At 40.8% G+C, this 19,313-nt stretch overlaps 1 protein-coding gene across 3 annotated transcripts; it reads right to left on the bottom strand.

The window, feature by feature from the left end:
• Nucleotides 1–876: 876 nt before the first annotated feature.
• On the bottom strand, nt 877–17,656 carry dgcr8 (DGCR8 microprocessor complex subunit). Of its 3 annotated transcripts, none has more exons than XM_083783902.1 (14): nt 17,532–17,656; nt 15,978–16,958; nt 13,672–13,834; nt 10,505–10,647; nt 9,810–10,140; nt 9,311–9,508; nt 9,102–9,203; nt 8,907–9,005; nt 8,120–8,202; nt 6,532–6,632; nt 6,322–6,428; nt 5,649–5,776; nt 5,349–5,462; nt 877–1,970 (listed from the first exon to the last, which is right to left on the bottom strand). In XM_083783902.1, exons 2-14 carry the CDS (start codon nt 16,662–16,664, stop codon nt 1,887–1,889), a joined length of 2,340 nt encoding a protein of 779 aa, XP_083640028.1. In that variant the 5' UTR covers nt 16,665–16,958; nt 17,532–17,656; the 3' UTR covers nt 877–1,886. The 3 variants fall into 3 exon arrangements, with proteins under 3 accessions (XP_083640028.1, XP_083640030.1, XP_083640029.1); XM_083783904.1 differs by having other exon boundaries at nt 5,658–5,776; XM_083783903.1 differs by lacking the exon at nt 17,532–17,656 and adding an exon at nt 17,270–17,473.
• Between the last annotated feature and the right edge of the window lie 1,657 nt (nt 17,657–19,313).

The raw sequence follows: 19,313 nt of genomic DNA, 5'->3' as shown, positions 1-19,313 counted from the left end.
TGCGTTCACACGGGCAGATGCAACGACGCAGTCTACCATTCATTATCAATGAAGCCAGCGACATGACAATGTAAAGATAAATGATGCAGCAGCTCCAAACGATACTCCCATTCGTCTGTCCGTGTGAATGCACCATCAGTCTGATTTTAAGCTTTGGTTTGTACCGCATTTTGTCAGAGGTAAGCGTACCAACTTCAGTTTAACATTATCCTACTCCAAAGTTATAAAATGAATGTACCAGAACACACAATCAACTGTCACAATGTCAAAATGTACACAAACCAAACCATTAACTCTTAAAATCTGCTCATGCTATAGGCAGTTTTCTCCTTTGCGTATCAATGAAGACATTTAGGCTTTTTTATATATATATTTATTACCATTAAAAATACTAAATTGGTTAAACAAATTCTCAACGTTCTCAAGTAAAACACTGGATAGCAGCAGCCCCCCCGCCCCCCTTCTATCCAGTGGGTTGTTTATTTTCCCTTCTTTTTAGGTCCAAATGTATGCACTTGTGGAGCCCTTCATGAAATGGATTAACTAAGGCAACATGTACCTGACTCGACTCCTTTAAGGGCACTGAAATGGCCAGAAAATGATGGATTCCAAAGTGAGACACTTAGCAAGTGGTCAGGTTGGGGTCATTGGCATCGCATGATAGATTATAACGGGAACATTGAAACGCTAGCTACACGTAAAAGCATAAAAGAAAAAAGGCGAGTTAAATTGTTTACCTTGTATATCACCTGTTACAGCATTCTAAGCTTCTGTGCATCAGCTCTCTGTAGTGCTAATAGAGAGCAGGACGCTAGTTTGTCAGACCAGCCTGTATAGCAGTCTGTTGATATGTTCATTCTGTATTGCCAGAGTTAGTAAAAAAAAAAAAAAAAAAAAAGGCAATTCAAAGTATTAGTTCCCAACTTACTATTAATACATAAGAAAAAAAAAAGAAACTTAAATAACTCCACATACTAGCACTAACCGGTAACGGCATTATTGTTTTGCACTACCAGCATTAGTTGACATAAATATCCGACAGAACGTGAGTGCATAATTGTGGTTCTGAATAGTGATCACTTCACATGGCATATTTCAACGTGCAAACCAAAACTTCACCTGGCCATTGTAAGGAAGATAACAGAAAAGCATATTTGTAATAAACCACCCAAAATGTTCAGCAACACCAACCACTTAAAATGCCCACTAAACACATACAATTGGTTATCCGATTTAAGTTGGTCAAGTAAACATGTACTGTCTGGTAATCCCCTTGGGAGAAAAAACAGATGCCAGTACTGGAGGTTCCAAAAACAGCACTACTAAAACAAATAAAATAGGTAACCAGTGGTTAGATGCCGTAGTTCATGGTTCTTAACTCAAGTTATGAGGCAGATTACTACTTGAGTTAATTCTATCCATCTAATTAGACTAGTTTAGACCTAGGACAACTGAATGCAACTAATGATGTAGTAGAATTTAAAGCAGTAGCTCAAGTCCCCTGGTCTGAAGATGAGAACCTCTGCAGTAGCAAAGCATACCACGTCATGGTTCATACAATTATCACTAGTCACACCATGTTGTTTTCCCCAAGTGCAGTACACAGAGAATCCATCTAGAGAGGTAGATGTTTGCTCTGCTATCCATTAGTGCATTTTTGTCCCCTAGCCAGTACCACCCCACCACAGTGAACCGATACAAACAGCAGAGTAAGGGAGGAAGCAAGCCAAGTCCTACCAGCTTTGTCAAATCTCAAATGTGGTGTTGTATTGCCATTGTATCTCAGTGATGCATATAAAGACAAGTGAAAGGTGAAGTGAGCATGGTGCAAGTGTGTGACAGTGGCTGTACGTCAGTGCCACAAGTCAGTCGGTTGTCAGTGTTTCCTAGACGTCAACAGTGCAGAGCGGTTCACTGCCCGGCTGGGCGGACTCCATGATGGTCATCTTGGGTTTCTTCCGAGTCTCCTCCTGACAAAAGAAACGGGAATGAATTGACATCATGAGCACAATGCACACGAGTCACTACACAATATTGCTTTGTTGCAACTGGAGTTTTAAAGTCGTCGGCGAGTCATTAGAACGTTATGCATTTCACACTACAGGAGACTGAAAAAGGAAGGCACACTGATTTGTAGCGCACAGGAAAATATTTATTTGTAACAACGTTTCGACCACTGTGGGAAAGTCTTTATTTGTAACGTTTCGACCACTGTGGGTCTTCGTCAGGTATGACGAAGACCCACGAAACGTTCTTACAAATACAGATTTTCCTGGGAGCAAATCAGTGTTTCATTTTCATTGTACATGTTTTTGACCAGCACCTGTAGAATTTCTGGAGATGTGCGTGCTTCCTGTCGTATCCTAACACTACAGGAGACTGTCATATCTTTGTGGTGAAATGTTTGCAATAGCGTAGCCTACGTGCGCTATAGCGATTTTCATTAAATAATTCTGTAATTCCGCACACACACGCGCACGAGGTCCAAAAGTTTGCGCTGCTGCTGCGATGTGGGTTATCAACATTTTTCAAGTGACATGCGTAACAGCAATATTGGGCTAATATAGCTACCAATAATTTGTACGACACAGGGATTTACCCAAGGAATAAATGTGGCGATCAAAGCCCGATCTCGGGTTAGATCGGAAGTTTCGTCGGCGAGCGCCAAAAATGCTCCCAGACAGTATAATCAGAGCAAATATCGTGCAGTGTGTACGAGCCATAACAAGGTGTCAACGAGACTACAACTCCCAGAAAGACTGCGCAGGAGGATATGGAATATATATCTCTGCTGTCCAGAGGAAACCTCATAACTCCAAAAAGTTTCAGGAAATTAAAAATATACGTTTTAAGGAAATTAATAAAACCTTATATTTTTTAAACGATGCAACACTGCCTCATCAAAGTTGGTGTTGTGAATTTAGATATTGTCAATTACTTGCATGAGAAGGAGAGAGGTGGTGGAGTTTGCTGTTTTAGCAGACAGTTTGAGGGTCCAATGGAGTTAAGGTTTTGTCCAATGCATTTATTACTTTCCATTGGTTCAATATTTTCAAAACACACAGACGTAAAGGGTGTTCAATAGCACTGATTTATAGAATAAAATCAAAAATGGAGTTATGAGGTTTCCTCCGGACCAATGTTCCCCCTAACGTGCGTATTATCTACTAGTACAGTAATACCTATCCCAACATTTGCCCACAATTTATTTAGATTACACAGGCGAGGCGACAGACCGGTCTCCTCTCCTCCTGTGTGTTACTGCACAAAATAGGAGTATGAATCGGCCCTTAGTCGATGACAGTGAAGTGACAATTTAAGGACTTTTAAGACTTGTCTAATACCTCAAAGGCTCTAAAAGAAAAAGACCATTACTGCATCAACCGTAATCAGCAAACCATGCTATAAAAACTTGTCAAACATTGGCCAGATTGTTAAATAATATAAGAAAGAGGCAACAATTGTGAAAATAGCCGATCTACAAGTTCACAACGAGCTTGTTGATCGGCTATTTTCACAATATTTATCTGTGGAACCATTCTATTGCTTGTTTGGGTGGGGGGTTGAAATATGATTACTTGGGGGGGGGGGGGGGGGGGGGGGGGGTCACAGCCTGAAAAGGTTGAGAACCACTGAATATTCCTAAAATTGCTAGCCTACCACCTTGATATAAAATAAAAATGTTGTAACTTGTATTACGTAACCTTATGTAACTATTCATCGATTCACTATACCAAAATCAATTTGAAAAAAAAAAAAAAAAAAAAAAAGAACTTTCAGACCGAAAGGGAACATTGCTCCGGAAAGCATTATATTATATTATAATACAAAATGTTTGACCCTCAATTTTCTTTTCTTCAAATTTAGCTATGAATGACTGATAACTCAAAATCAATAAATCCTCAATTTTAATAACGTGATTACTTTGATTAAATTAGGTCTTTATTATCAAATCAACATTCATTTATGAATATATTTACCGTATGAATGTTTTATATAACTGGAATTATTAACTATATTAGTAGCCTAATCATTCTCTGCAACTGTAACTGCAACTGGTCAAAATCCCATTGCACAAGATTCATGCTTTTTTGTGTTTTATCAATCTATATTCTAAACCATGACATCTTGATTAATCTTTTTTTTCCCCCTCTCCAATCATCATCATACCAATTCCTCCCTTTTGTATAGGCCCTGTCATGGCTATGGTTTTGGGAAGGGTGCAGACAACTGCAGTACGTCCCCCCCACCAATACATGGAGTCGACAGCTTCTATTCATCTGACACGAAGAGCTGTGGCCAAGCATGCTGCCTGGGACAAACCTGCTGTCCCTAGTACTCACTCTTTGAACACATTCAGGGACACTGCTGTAGCCATCACTCGCAGCCAAGAAATGCAGATATTGTGGCAAACTCCATACACTTCACTTTAAACAGTATTAACTGATTGACTGCCAAGGAGGAGTTTGGGCGAGTTTTGCCCAAAGGCTCAGACTGCCAAGGATGAGTTTTTTAGATGGTATGCTCCCCCCCCCCCCCCCCCCCCAGAACAGAACAAATTCGTAAAAACTGACCAATAAAACTGGATTTATTTTCTTTTTTCATTATTATTAATTTATTTTTCCATTTGTGCTGTATACTTACAATTTTAAATTAGGACATGTTATCGGCCAACCATCTTTTTAATGTGGATTTAAAGTTTTCAAGGGAACTGATCACCTTGAGGCTGGAAGGCAAGCCATTCCACTGAACTTCTGCCGAGTATAGGAATGATGTTTTTCCCATATTGATGTGAAAATGGCAGGGTTTGAAATCAGTAGGGCTCCCTCTGGTGTAGTGCCTGTGAGTATCACTAACCTTTGAAAAGTAGTCACTGAAATATTTGGGTGCTACATTATTTCTAATCCTGTGAACTAGACACATTTTAAATTGGGATACTCTCTCCTCCACTTTAAGCCACCTCAGACTAGTGAAGTAGGCAGGGAGAAGGTGAGTTCTAGGATGCAACTTAAGGATCACTCTAACCAATTTATTTTGAGAGGTCCGGAGTTTCTTCTTGAGGGTCATAGAAATGCCAGTATACCAAGATGTACAGGCATAGTGACATTGTACAAGAGCCCCAGCCAGGATCTTTAGGGTGTTCTAAAAGGCTGGATATTCTAGCTATATTCTGGCTTACCTTTGAAACTACTTTTTGTGCCATATTTTCTCCTGAAAGCTTGTTGTCCAAAATGCACCCCAGGTAAGTAATGGACTCCTTGGCTGTCACTTCAAAGTCCCCCACCACTATTTTAAACCCAGGAGACATGATCTAACTCTGAGCAAGTGAGCAAAGCAGAGATTCTTACCCTGTCCTTGGCTAATTTCCTCATCTCTTCTTGTAGTTTGTTGAGGATGTGAAGGTTTGGCTTGTTCTTTTTGGCATACTGCTGAAGCTCAATCACACTCTTATCATTGCTTTCCTGCAAAAAGAGATCATATATATATATATTCAGAAGAAATAAGAACATAGCTTACTTACCTCAGTTCTTTCACAGAAAAAAAAATCTAGGAATCTTTGTAAAAATGCATATGGATACATGCACAATCAAATTTAGTTTTTTCCATACACCTTTAATGTTATAGCATTGAACAAGGTGGAGACCCACCTTCTTTACCATCTTGTTGCTCTCACGCCCGTACATGCGCAGCAGGGAGCCCCAGTTCTTCACATGGGGATGAAGCATCTGAAGGATCTTCTGAGATGCCAGCTGTTTGCCAACTCTCTTGTTCTTGCCTGTAGTAGCATTAGCAATACTATCATTAATGTTATTAGTACTACAGAATGCTAGCATTAGTGGTACTATGGTATAACACCCCAGGGAACATGGAAACATACAGCTTATAAAACAAGTGGGTAGGTATGAAATGTGTTATATCCATTAGTGCTGAATTTCAAAGTTAAAGGGCCACTTCGCCCCTTTTGCAACCAGATATTATTTTAATTATGTTTGGAAGACAAGAAACGCTTTTCTGTGGTTTTTACGTGGGTAATTTGTGTTTAGATATTTCAGTATTTCAAGGTGTCCATAGTCTCCATGGTGTCATCGACACTGGGCTCACTTCGTTCCTGGCCTACAATTCCCATAATGCTTTGGTGCACTGCTCCTCCTTGTGGATAGGGGGAGGGCTGTAAGTGCCCATGGACACTTTGAAATACTAAAATATCTAAAAACGCATATTACCCACATAAAAAACCCCAGGAAAGTGTGTCTCCCAAACATAATTAAAATAAGATCTTGTTGCAAAAGGGGTGAAGTGGCCCTTTAATGGTATACTTACACCATCCACGGACAGTGTGCTTGCCACAAGTCATCACATACTCGCTCTTCTGGTTTTTTCCTGGGATAACTTCAAATTTGATGCTGGTATCCCCCATTCCATGGTTTCTATGGCAAGGACATTTATATATAAAAAAGAAATGCCAAACACTGAGGGAAGGTGGTCATAAAAATGATTGCAAATGAATGCCATGTAAATAGTGCCTCCTACCTTTTAAGGCACTCATGAAGAATCTGGTATGGTGAGAGGAGACCTGCTTTGTTGGTCAACTCGTATACCCTTGAGTCTTCAATACTGATATGGTTAAAATACTGTGAGTGAGAATGCAGAATAATACATTGTTAAACCACTAGTTATACAAGAAGTTTTCTTTAGACATTAACAAGGAGAAGCAACACTATCAGGATTAGCTAGCAGGTACCGTTACTGTTAACCCATTAAGACCCAAGCCCGGTAAGTTTTTTAATAATTTTTAAAGATTTGCACAAATTTTCTAATGGGTCCAAAAATAGCAGATCTACAAGTTGATAGCGCGGCACGAAGTGCGCCGTGAGCTTAATGTATACATGCTATTTTTCAACAGCCAAGGGACAAATAAATCTCAAATGACAAATGCTTTCCAGGTCTGCATATATCAAAAGCCACTAGTCTTGAGACAGACCATCATTCTGCCCCGGGCCCCCCTCCCCCCACCCCGCTTAGCAGAAATGAAATATATTTTAAAATGTTCTTATTTGGGGTGTGTGTGTGTGTGTATATATGTGTGTGTATATATGTGTGTGTATACGTTTTTTCCTTCCAGAAGGACTACAGATTAGTAATACACATTCACACACACACTCAATTTTTGTCTCCACCAGGCCGAAGGCATGGGGGGAGAGTATGTTTTGCACTCCGTCCGTCCGTCCGTCCGTCCGTCCGTGTGTGTGTCCGTCCGTGTGTGTGTCCGTGAGCAGCTAATCTCGAACGATGAACCTCAACGCCAACGATGAACCTCAAACTTTCCAGAACGGCCTGTTATAGCGCCACCAGGAGGCCGCTTTGTGCAAAACATGTTTTTGCACAGTACACCTACAGATTTTGTCCAAACATCGCGCAAATTGGTACACAGTCTCTCTAGAGCCATTCAACGAAACGGGTCTTTCAGATTTCTCAGACTCCATCCTGATTGGTTAAGATTGGCTTCCAAAGTTCACAGGAGTGCTCAGTTTCAAACAAAATGCTGCAAATCATGAACACATCGCATGATTTCCGTCAAATTGTGCACGCACATTCCCACTAGGCCGAGGAAGAAATGCCACATGAACAATTTCAACTCAGCCTCAAGGTGGCGCTATAACTGGCCGAAAAGTGTTTTTACCTCTAACTGCACGGATCTGTGGATAACTTTGTATGCCAACTCCCTAGTTTACTTTTGTTGCCCTTTTATCCAACCACCAGATGAAGGCAAGCTGCAATGTCCTACATTCCTATCCTGGTGGAGACCTGTGCCCAGAAGGGCACTTTTTCTAGTTATATATATTTTTTCTTCCATAAATTAATGCTCCACTTCGCCATACAAGTGTCACACAAAGTAGGAAAAATAGCCCATCTACAAGTCACAATACATTTTTGGACAGAGGTTTCCACCCATCACCGATGATAAACTTATGCAAAGTGACCCTTTGTTCACATATTGGGTTACGTGAGTAACTGCATAGTCAATTCAGAGTACCAAAGTCACAAGTAACAAGTAACAAGTACAGCCTCTTTTTCAAATCTTTGTTACTTCTGTCAGTCTGGATGTGCTCATCGGTACCTCCAGTTCATCGCCCTCTACAGGCTTCTCCTCAGATGTCTGCTTCACAAAGTCAGGGATGAGGATTTCCAGTGTGGCTCGAGCTGCAAGTCACAAAGACAACAATGTTAAGTAGTGTACACGGTAAAATCCTAACTGAGACCGTTCAAAAATGTAAACAACGGGTGCATTTGGTTAGTTATAAACCCAGTTAAATTAACACTGTATGAAGATATCCCCGTCGTATTAATAATACTATAACTGATTGGTCCAACAATCAAGTCTGTGATTGAACTGGCTTTATTTTAGTTTCACATTTCTGCTCCTTCATGTCACCAGTCAATGTGGTTGGTATTGTTTTGATACTGCAGGATTTTTCTGCCATAAAAAATAAATACAAATAAAACAAAGGTCCTTAAGGACCTTTATTGTATGTTTCACTTTTTATTCCTCTACTCCAATCCTGTGCTGCTGTTAACAACCTGATTTTCCAGCAGGGATTAATAAAGTGTTTCATTTTAAGATTGTTGTACAGTGTGCATACATGGCACTTTGAAAGGAATATTTTCCTAAAATACAGCATGTGAGCAAATTATCCTCGTGGTTAGCACTATAGCCCAAACCAGTAAAAATCTCAATTCGATAGTGGAATAAAGTGAAGCAAAGCAGCTATAACTTTGAGATCATCAACTGGGTCCCTTTGAGCCAGGAACTTCACTATGTATTCAACGGTACAGTGAAGATGAAAAAAACAGTTGGGAAGCCAGCATGATTTCAACACACCCAGTGGTATGGTCAAGGACATTACCAGCTTTATTCTTAGCAAGTTTTTTACTGCTTGCAGTTCCAGTGCCGTAAGTCACTCCATCTATAATGACCGAGGCTCCAAAGGGTTCACTTGGGTTCTCTGTAAGGAAGAACCAAAACAAATTACAGGCTAATAAAAACTGTAAAAAATGTATAGGACAACTTCAAAGTGTCACTGAAGAGAATAGAAACTTACCACATTCAAAAAAGTTGTAAACAGGTCGGACCTTTAGTACACGTTGCATATATTCATGTAGTATGCAAACTTCCGATTTCCCATTAGGGTTGATGACGAATTCTAATAAAACAAAGTAGTGCATGGTTAAACCAGAGAGATACTGTACAGTATATTGAGTTAAGTAAAAATGGAATTCAAAATCATAGCTTCATAAGTCCCAAAATTACCTTTCTTAGTGGGTGCGTCTGACACTGACAGCGTGATGAGTTTCTGGTTGGCAGGTAGGATGGGCCTCTCCGACTCTGCCTGCTTCCTCTTCATGTCTCTGTTGAACTGCCTACGCTCGGCCCAGGTGCGGAACTTCTTCACAGTCACCTGCTCAAAGTCGAAGCGCTTCTCCAAGTACCTACGGAACTCTTCGAGATCTAGAAGAATCCAGTGAAAAACAAATAAAATGAATAGTACTTTGTTGTACCTTTTATCTGGAACAATCAATGTTCCATTTAAAAAGTGAAGTCTCCTAAAACATGATATAAATACACATCCCCTGTGAGAGAACAATGTCAAGATGTTAAGAAATGGGTAGCAAAGAATGTTTTATGCCATTACGTGATTGATTCAGCTCTTGATAGGACATAAAATAATGATGTATGATATATATAAGAGAAGCAAAATGAGGCATACAAATTTGCATAATCCCGCAATTGCTTTACTCTCCTCCTTTACCTATAGACTCATCCTTGCACACCTCGACCTTGGCTTTGACCTGTCCCAGGGCTCCCTGAGCTGTGTCAAAGGCATGGGGCAATTTGATCCCCAGGCTCTTGATTGGAGCCACTGGATTGGAGCTGACAACAGGCTGGCCCTCCTCTTGTTCCTGGGCTGTGGAGTCTGGCTCGTCAGCCCTGTCTGTGCTGTCAGCCATCTCCTCCTCACCCGGCTTGGCGGGAGACACCTCGGCAATGGGGGTTACCTCGCCATTGAGTTCCTTCTCCTCCGCGTCCTTCATCTTCCTGTAGTGCAGACAGGGGATGCTGGTGGTGGGAGCGTCATGTTTCTGTACCCAGATGAACAAGAAGGAAGGGCAGACGTTGATGTTTTAATGGAGTTACGTTTTAGCAGCCTATATTTAGCCGAAGATCTTATCCAGGGCGATGTACAATGCCTGCAACAGAATAGCGACCAATAGGTTGAAGACTTTGTCAAGAATTTCTTATTTCCTGGGAATGATCAAATTACTTTTTGCTAGTCCTAAACCCCAACGATGGAGACCCAGAATAGAATAAAGATTAAAACCAATACATTTTAAGATATCTGAACACAAAGATGTGCAATATGTGAAATTATTAGCAAACGTATTATACTAAGTCGAGTGTATGAAACTGTCTCACCTATCAATTCAAGCAAGCATTCTGTCTTACCCTGATACTTCCAGTCCCCAGAAAGTATGGTCTTGACCAGGTGACCACACGTGTCTCCCTGTGCAGATAGACTGGAATGCCTGAGTTATGGAATGTCATGATCCATCCATCAGGGAGGGGCTCAGTGGGCGGTCGACCCCGACCTAGGAAAGGCAGAACACACGATAGAAAGATACATGCACTAATTGGACCCCTCTGCTGAAAAGGATGACGATAATTTGGGTCACGTTTTACCAGTGGTTAAAACCAACCAGGAGACAAGAGACAAAAATTACCTCTCCTACCCGGCTCTCCTTTGTGATCTGCAGTATGGATTTTCCAATCGGTGAATACAACCAACAAGAATCAATACCCCCATTTAAAAATGTTTATAAAAGCATCCACATGCTTTTCATCTTAAATGTGCTTGTTCAACAAGGTGTTGCCAAAACATTTTATGATCTTGGATGCGCACATTGGGCCATTTCAATGTCCACGATTTGAGAGGATTAAAAAAAAGCTATACCGCCGGAAACTGCTCTACCTGTGATCTAAACATTAGTTCATTCCATTCAATCTTTAATAAGATTGAATGGAATTAACTAATGTTTAGATCACAGGTAGAGCACTACAGACCAATTAGCATATAAGTAATTAGTGATATGAACATCCTGACTAAGAATCAACCTGAGGAACACCATTAAGTTTGGTGCGGATATGGTATTTCTTGAGTTGCAGTCTGTCTATTCTTGGTTATAGTGGTGGACAGAAGTCACAGAAAACTTTTCATATGATTTTCTGGCTCCAACCTAGGCCAAGCCAGTAGTTGCAAAAAGTAATAAAAACACTTCATTGCTGTAACTGGAATTCTGCCTGATTCATACAGAACTTCAGATTCAGAAGGGACTGCATTTCCTACTTTGATCCTCTTCTGTGGTAGTTAAGCTTTAACCCATTCTGACCTGAGATCAGATTCATACGAGGTTTCCGCCGGACACACACTGGTCCTGATGAACCCATTCTGACCTGAGATCAGATTCTAAAAATGTCAGTCGCTCTTCGATTTAAAAAAAATAGCAGACCTACAAGCTCGTATCGCGCCACTCGGTGGCGCGATATGAGCTTGTAGATCTGCTATTTTTAAATAACTAAAGCATAACATGATGCTGACACCAAAATGGGTGCCCGGTCAGAATAGGTTAAGGACAACTTTAGTTTTTTTCAACCAAGGTTCATGTTTTAGGTTGTTATTAGAGAAAGTAAAAGATGAGTGTTTTTTTTTTTCCCCATTTGCTGCTTTCTTTTGTTTTAGGGATTTTAGCTGTTTTTAACAGGGTGGCGGGGGCATTTGAGCATGGGGCAAAATATGTATTATTTTACTAAATGTTATAGCGATTTCTTATCTTATTTACTATAGTCCTACTAGACCATCTGGCCACAAAAGATCACGAGATCTACTGAATGTGTCAAACTGACATATTGAGCCTATGACACAGTGTAGCTTCTCCCCAGTAGGCTACCTTCATATTCAATAGATCCTGTGAACTTCTGTGGCCAGATGTAATTTCTTGGGGTCTAGTAGGACTATAGTAAATAATAAAAAATGAAATCGCCATAATATTTTGTAAAGAAATACATATTTAGCCCCATGCTCGAATGCCCCCGCCCCCTGTCAAAAACAGCTAAAATCCCTAAAACGAAAGAAAGCAGCAAATGAAAAAAAATCACACCTGTGTGAACCAAGTGGTGCAACTCCCCTCTCTCTCTCTCTCTCTCTCTCTCTCTCTCATTAGCAGGCAGCAGGCACAGCATACTCCTGTTTCTGGCACCCCCTACTGGTATTAATAAGTCACATACTCGTGTTGTTCCAATTTCACGCATGGCACACCACTGTTTTGCTATAACAGGCCAATGTGAAAAGGGTGGGATATACTCCTCAGTCTAGTAGGAAAGTCTGTGAAAGATTACACATAAATTGCACGCTGCGTTCATGATTTGAGGCTTTTTGTTCAAAACGGGCCAATCCTGCAAACTTTGAATGCCAATGTTGGCCAATTAGGATGGAATATGACATATCGGACAGATCTGTCTTGCATACATGACTATAGAGATAGTGGTTATTTTAACTCTTTAATTAATATCAGCTCCATATTGCATATGAGAGAACATCTCCACTCTTCTTTTACAGAAGAATATAGAAATATATATTTCTATTGTATACATGCACTCCCGTGGACTGTATCTTTAAGACCACAGGCTATGCGCAATGACGCAGGCTCAGCCCCGCACTAGGTTATAAAACCCCGTGTCATTAGCTCTCCACCCATTTTCCTTTTCTTCTGACTTACAGAACCACGCTGTGTTATCACTGAAGGGTAAAGAATACTTGTCTAAATAGCTTCACAAGGACAAGTGCCAACACTTGTACCGAGAGGTGACTTGTTTTCTGTCCAATAGGTGAATAATCTATCTGGTGTAATAAATGTGTTTTTCAAAAGTCGGCCCCCTGGTGGTGCTATAACAGGCCGTTCTGGAAAATTTGGGGCAGAGGTTCATGTTGGCATCCAGGGAGTGTGTGCACAATTTGGCATCGACCCGGTTAACGGTGCCGGAGATTAGCTGGTAACAGACGGACGAAGGGACGGACACGGACACACACACACACACACACGGACAGAGTGCAAAACATGCTCTCTCCCCATGCCTTCGGCCTGGTGGAGACAATGTCCTTACTTCAAATACCAACAGCTGTGGTAGTTTTCTAAACAAAATCATCTTTACTTTCCTATATTACTAAATGTGTGGTTAGGGACCTTCACCAGTGATCCATGGCCAACAGTTGAAAACCCCTGCTCTACAGTAAAATGGTTGAAATATTATGTAAAATACTCAGTCAGTGAGAAAATTAACTACTTGTGCACGCCTAATTTTGGTATATCTCTGACACTAGCCTCTTTAAAAACGGAGTGAAACTGTAAAAGTCTTTACAAAACTAACAGCAAGGATGAATCACAGCCACAATACCTAGACAACAACTGCCCTTCATATCCCTGGATTATTCATGAGTTATTCACTGTTAATACCATCAAGTAAAAACATCTTGACACTTGACAGGCATAAATCCAGGAGCTTTGCTCCCCCACCCAAATAATACTCAATCCAACCGGCAGACCCGCAGCACCACTCACTCTTCAGGACAGTCTTAATTTTGGTCATCATGGGCTGGACACCTCCCTCTCCATCTGAGTGATGGTCGCTCTCCCCGCCATATTTATCCTCTGCCATACGCATCTTCTTGGGTACCGGTAGACCCTCCTCCAGCAGTGCATCCACGTCATTATCAAACTCCTCCTAAAAGAGACTGTGGTTAAGATCAAGGGGGAAGGGATAGAAGACTAGCCAGTCTGGGTGTGTGGGCGTCACCCATCCCAGAGCTCAATTTATGGCATTTTTCCCCAAGCACTTTCAAGGTGAAGGTGTGTAGTCAATCTTTCCTGAATTGGAATGCAAAATGCTTCCAATTGTATCATCTACAATGTTGTATAGATAGAGATTTTACTCTGGAAAGCCATTTCCCCATTTCCCCCCAAAACCAGGAGGTGAAAACTTCAATTACTACCTCACGCTAATATTCTAAACGAGATGCATGATGAAGTCAGAAATTAGGACAGAACATCGCCGTTCTGATCAAAAGCACGGACAGCGCCGTAGATTCAGACTAAATAAGGAGGATTGTTGGCCAGTGAACCAGGAAGTTAATGGCTGCTTTCGAACCAGACCGCAAAAGAACACAGCCGTGTTAAGTCACAGGCTGACAGCGGCAGCGCAGTGTTAAGAGGCAGGCAGAGCGCAACATTACATAAGCGTTTTTAATCCATTTAGACCGTACGACGTGTGGGAACGTCATAACTAATCCAACAGACGGGTTGCTAGGACTAGCGCATTTTCATTGATATCAAAGAGAAAAATATTCAGATTTTTTTTGGAGTTGGCCCCTCCTCCTCCTCCTCATCAGCGACTTATATCGCAATCTTAGCGAGGTAAGCAAGCAAAAATAGTCTCCCGGTTTTTGTCCGGAAGGGAAGGGGGGCTTACAGAGTAAAAGCGGCCATATCTTCCCGGGACCCTGAGCTTCTATTTTGAAAGAAATTTCCGGCACTGATTGTGTGTTAACAGAGTTGTTCAGGCATTACTTCGTATTTTAACGCGAGTTCCTCGTATTGAATGGAAACGCCAAAGTGATTTATTGATTTCCTCGTATGAATGGACTATTTTAATATAGTTAGATTACTTCTAGTTCCATAGCCCTAATGTTCTACCTAAAGTTGCAATCCTTAACTTTCATGTCCTACCCGGGAATCGAAGCCAGGTCCCCCACTTGAGGCCAAAGTCATCTTAACAATTTACAGTATTTTCTAGTACTTAATTCAAGCACAATCATGAACTTAGAAATTGCATTCAAATTCATTTAAAGCACAATGGCACTGGTTTGGGTTGTGCAAATCTACCATGATTTGACTCCATACAACACACATGAGATATTTAACTTTGTATTTGTTTACGTACTAATTACTAAAGAGTGCGTGATATGTACTTACTATGTAGTACTTATGTACTGATTTGTATTGTATTCATTACATGGAGAGGTAACCACAGAACCCAAACTTCTACCAAAATCTCATTATGTTTTGATTCTGTGCACATAAATTAATTTAATATGCATGGTTACTAAGTGGTTAAAGTAGGGTAAAGTGATTCTTTGTTAAACTAAGTGTTCGGTCAGTAACCAGAGTGTCCATGTCTCTCCAGCTCTTTAGGGGGAAACAAATGCATGTTCAGGTCAGGACCAATTGGACCCAATCAGGAGAGAGAACACATACAGGATACAAGACAAATACAATGACACTCTCCTGATTGGCTGAAACTGGCAATGCATCTGATGTTAAACACTATATACTCTAATATACAAAATATATTAGAGCCTGAACCTTTTAATCAAACAGATTTGTTTGAACCAAATATCACTTAAGTACATTTAAGCAGCAGTAATAACACATAGCAACTTAAATGAAAGCTTTAAATAAGTAAATGGTCGGATAAATTACAATGAAAATCAATATGTATGACAAAATACTAGTTTCTGTGGATGACAAAGTTTCTTCAATTTCAGTATAAAAAGGTACCATACTGTTTCAATTAAAAGTATACTGTACATGTCATAAAGTGGTTAAATACATTCTACTGCCTGCACTGAACTCAGTACTTGGCAATCAACATACTAATGAACAGCGAAGAAAATAATGATTTAAAAACACCATAGGCTGAATGAATATGCACAAGTGTCACTTCAAAGAAGGGACAAAACTGAAAAAACTGGTCAAAGCACAAAAGTACGATGCATAATTGCATACATTATTCACTTGACACAGGATGATAGCATAGGTTGAGTGTGAAGTTCTAGGCTCTAGTAAAGAGGGGTGGGAAGACGACATACCTCATAAGCGTATGTCAGGACCTCGTCTTCCGCCTGATCCTGCTGAACTATCACCTCTGACCTAAAGCCACCGGGCTCCCGGTCATCGTGATCCAGAAAGTTGTCACTGAAGTCATCCAGCTCATCAAGTACAGCAAACTCTACCTTGTTCTCCAGATCTACCTCAGACTCCTCTCCTCTGCCTGCGCCGTTCCCGACACCGGAGCTAGAGCTAGTCTCGCCTGCCCCTTGCTCGCTGGAATCATGCAACTCACCATTCAGGCTATCCATGCCAACCTCCATTGCATTGCCCTGCCCTATGCCAGTGTACAAGACCTTCCTTTCTTTGCTATTGCTACTCTCTGTGAAGCTCACACGGATCTTAACGTCTCGGAGCAACTTGAGGTCAGGGAGGAACTTGGTGACATGGGGAGCGTGGCGAGCTGTTCGGGGGCACTGGGGAGGAGGTCCCTCATTTGTAAGGTGAGTACAGAATGTTAAGGAGCCGTTAGTGAAGAGCTGCGGCTGTGCTTCCCCATCCCCTTCTGGGGTGTGTGTGGGTCCATCACCACCAGAGCCAACGTCCATTAGCTCTGCCTCACTGGACGTTTGCAGGGGAGGTAGTGGAGGTGCTCGGCCATCGCCCTGTCCGAATTCATCACTAGGTGGCTCCAAGGGGAGAGGGGGCAGTATATCGTCTATCTCCATCTTTACTTGCTTTTTAGATTTATACTAAATGGCTATTTACTCTCAACACTATTTACCTATATGGAACGGTTTCTTCCACGAGCTTAGTTGAAAGCAAAGCACATGCAGAGGAGCATCCCTGTGTATAGACCGTGTACCAGTGTTGAATATGCTAAGCTGACTACATTGTTCTTTTCATTAATGTAGACAGCTTTTAGAATTACTGTCTCAATTATTGGAAATCACAATGCATTCAGCTTAATGTGTGGTCTCTAGGCTCTTGTTCATCCTCCACGGTATCCCTCTGTGAGCGAGCTAAAATAGGAAAAAGAACAAGGAGTCAAGAGGAGCTCAATGTCGCCCAATAATGTAGATCTTCAAAATATGTCATGGAAGATTAAAGGTGGCATTTTCATTTCCATACGCAGGTTTCAACTACTCCCCAACACGTTAAATACGTTTATTTCCAGAAACCTCCTCAGAGTCTGCAGGGCAGGCCCCATCATCATTATTGCTATCATCATGCTAATGTTGCTAGCAAGCGTCAACAAGACGCTGCACCTGTATGCTGTAGCGATAGCTTGATAGCAGTAAACAATCAAGTGCTGCGTTATAGAAATACTTACCGATCTAAACGAGAATTTTCACTGTGCTTGGGTCCCTATATACGTCGCTACATATATTTTTTTCTAGAGGCACCGCCACACGTCTCTCTCATTAATTCCGCCATCTTGCAGAGAGAACCGCAACTGCAGACGACCAGACGCCTTGCAATACCCCTACCGGCTTTTTTAACGTTGATTGGCCGGGATTTGGCCTTATAGGTTCAACAATAATTATTGTTCGTATAAACCGATCAAAGTCATCAATCAACAGACGATCTCTTACCGACTGGAAAATATTCGAGGAGAATCCAGTCAATCCACCAGACAAATCAAACGCAAGAACTTGCACTCGTTGCAACAACTTAACATACGCTCGCGACTGTGTGGAAAGCCTGGTTTCTATTTACTGTAGTGGTCAGATCCGGCATAGAGCCTACTGTATCCGGTCGGTGGTGTGGAAACTGAAAGCCGCGTAACCCTGGTAACGCGAGGTTAATTCAAATGAGCTTTATTGACACGAGAAAACATGCGTTTACATTGGACATAGCTAATGTGGAACAGAACAAAATAAATAATTGTACTGATTGGTAGGGTTCGCTTCCCCAGAAGACATGACAACCTTCTTAGTAATTACCGGTATTTTGATTTAATGAACAATAACAGGGTAGCAACAATAAGGTGCAGTGAAGTTGAGTGAACTCTCTCTCTCGAACTTATTGCTAGCGATCTCCTAGCACGCTAACAACAACGTTACGCTACTTTCCGCTTCTGGTCAACCCCGGAACTGAATCCCCACCACAAATAAATCACGCGTGCACAGGCACGCACACACTCCCATAGCGCACATTAGTCTAGTTAGTGTAAAATCTTCAACAGCAGAAGCTGTTGCATGTGGGAATCCTTCCCACGCCTAAACCTAATCCACCCTGGCTCCGTCTTTTGAGCTAATTTAGAACTTCCTGTCTGAGAGCTAGCTAATTTAAGACATCCGGTTGCCTTCAGAATAAAATAAGGTTATTTAATTAATAATTATTACATTACATTATTAGTATTATTATTACATTACAGTTATTGTAAAGACACACATTATGTTTCTGTGTAAAAATAAGTAATTAAATAACATCAAAAAGTTATCTAAATGGATAAATGCTATTCACTGGAGTGAATATTCTATTATATTCTAAAAACAACTTATAAATCCTAAAGCCTTGTTTATACTTCACTGTGCAACGGTCCTATGCTGGACAATAGCAGATATGCAAACTCACAGCACATCTCATTCAAGACACTGAACTTGCAGATCTGCCATTTTTGAACACACTATAAAGTTAACCATTTATCATGCTGCTCTACGTGGCACTGCATTCTGTGACATTAAACCAAATGGCATTTTACACTCTATGACACTACTGTTCTACATTTTTGTCTAATAAAATAGGCTATTAATTTAATCAATCAAACTGCATTAACTAACAGAGATACTACTAACCAAGCTATCCATGTCAACATGCTCTATAGGAGTCTCAATAACAGGTATAAGTAACGTTTAATGTTTAGTAATGTTTAATGTAGCAGAAGAGGCCATTCATTGAACAGAGTTTTGCACAATTTTAACATCCCAGATCGATTGAAATATGAATCTACTGTGCTGTGCTACACCATGATATATTAAGAGTACAATAACATTCCATTGTGAATAAAAACCTATTAACCACAGTGTAATGCTAAAGGTTTCATCACAGGGCTGTCTGCTTCATGTAATATCATTAAAAGTGTTGTTGGTGACAGTTATATGAGTTGGAAGCATTAAGACCCATTTTAACCCTCAATGGCTTCCTTTCTGACAAATAACGTTATTGTAAAAAAAAAAAAAAAGATTCACTCGTTCATATGTAGCTATTTTGCATTAGAAGCGGATGATGAATTCCTGTTCTGTTCTTTACCTACAGAGAAATGTCTATTTGTATGTCTCTAAATGTTTGTATGTCTTTAAATGTTTTGATGAATTGAACAATGTGGACCCTGTTGTAAACAAGTGTAATGCTTAATTGGGTCGTCCACTCAC

The sequence above is a fragment of the Protomyctophum parallelum genome, assembly GCF_964188405.1.
Source record: "Protomyctophum parallelum genome assembly, chromosome: 15".
NCBI classification, from domain to species: Eukaryota; Metazoa; Chordata; class Actinopteri; order Myctophiformes; family Myctophidae; genus Protomyctophum; species Protomyctophum parallelum.
This window is presented reverse-complemented; position numbering and strand designations above follow the sequence as displayed.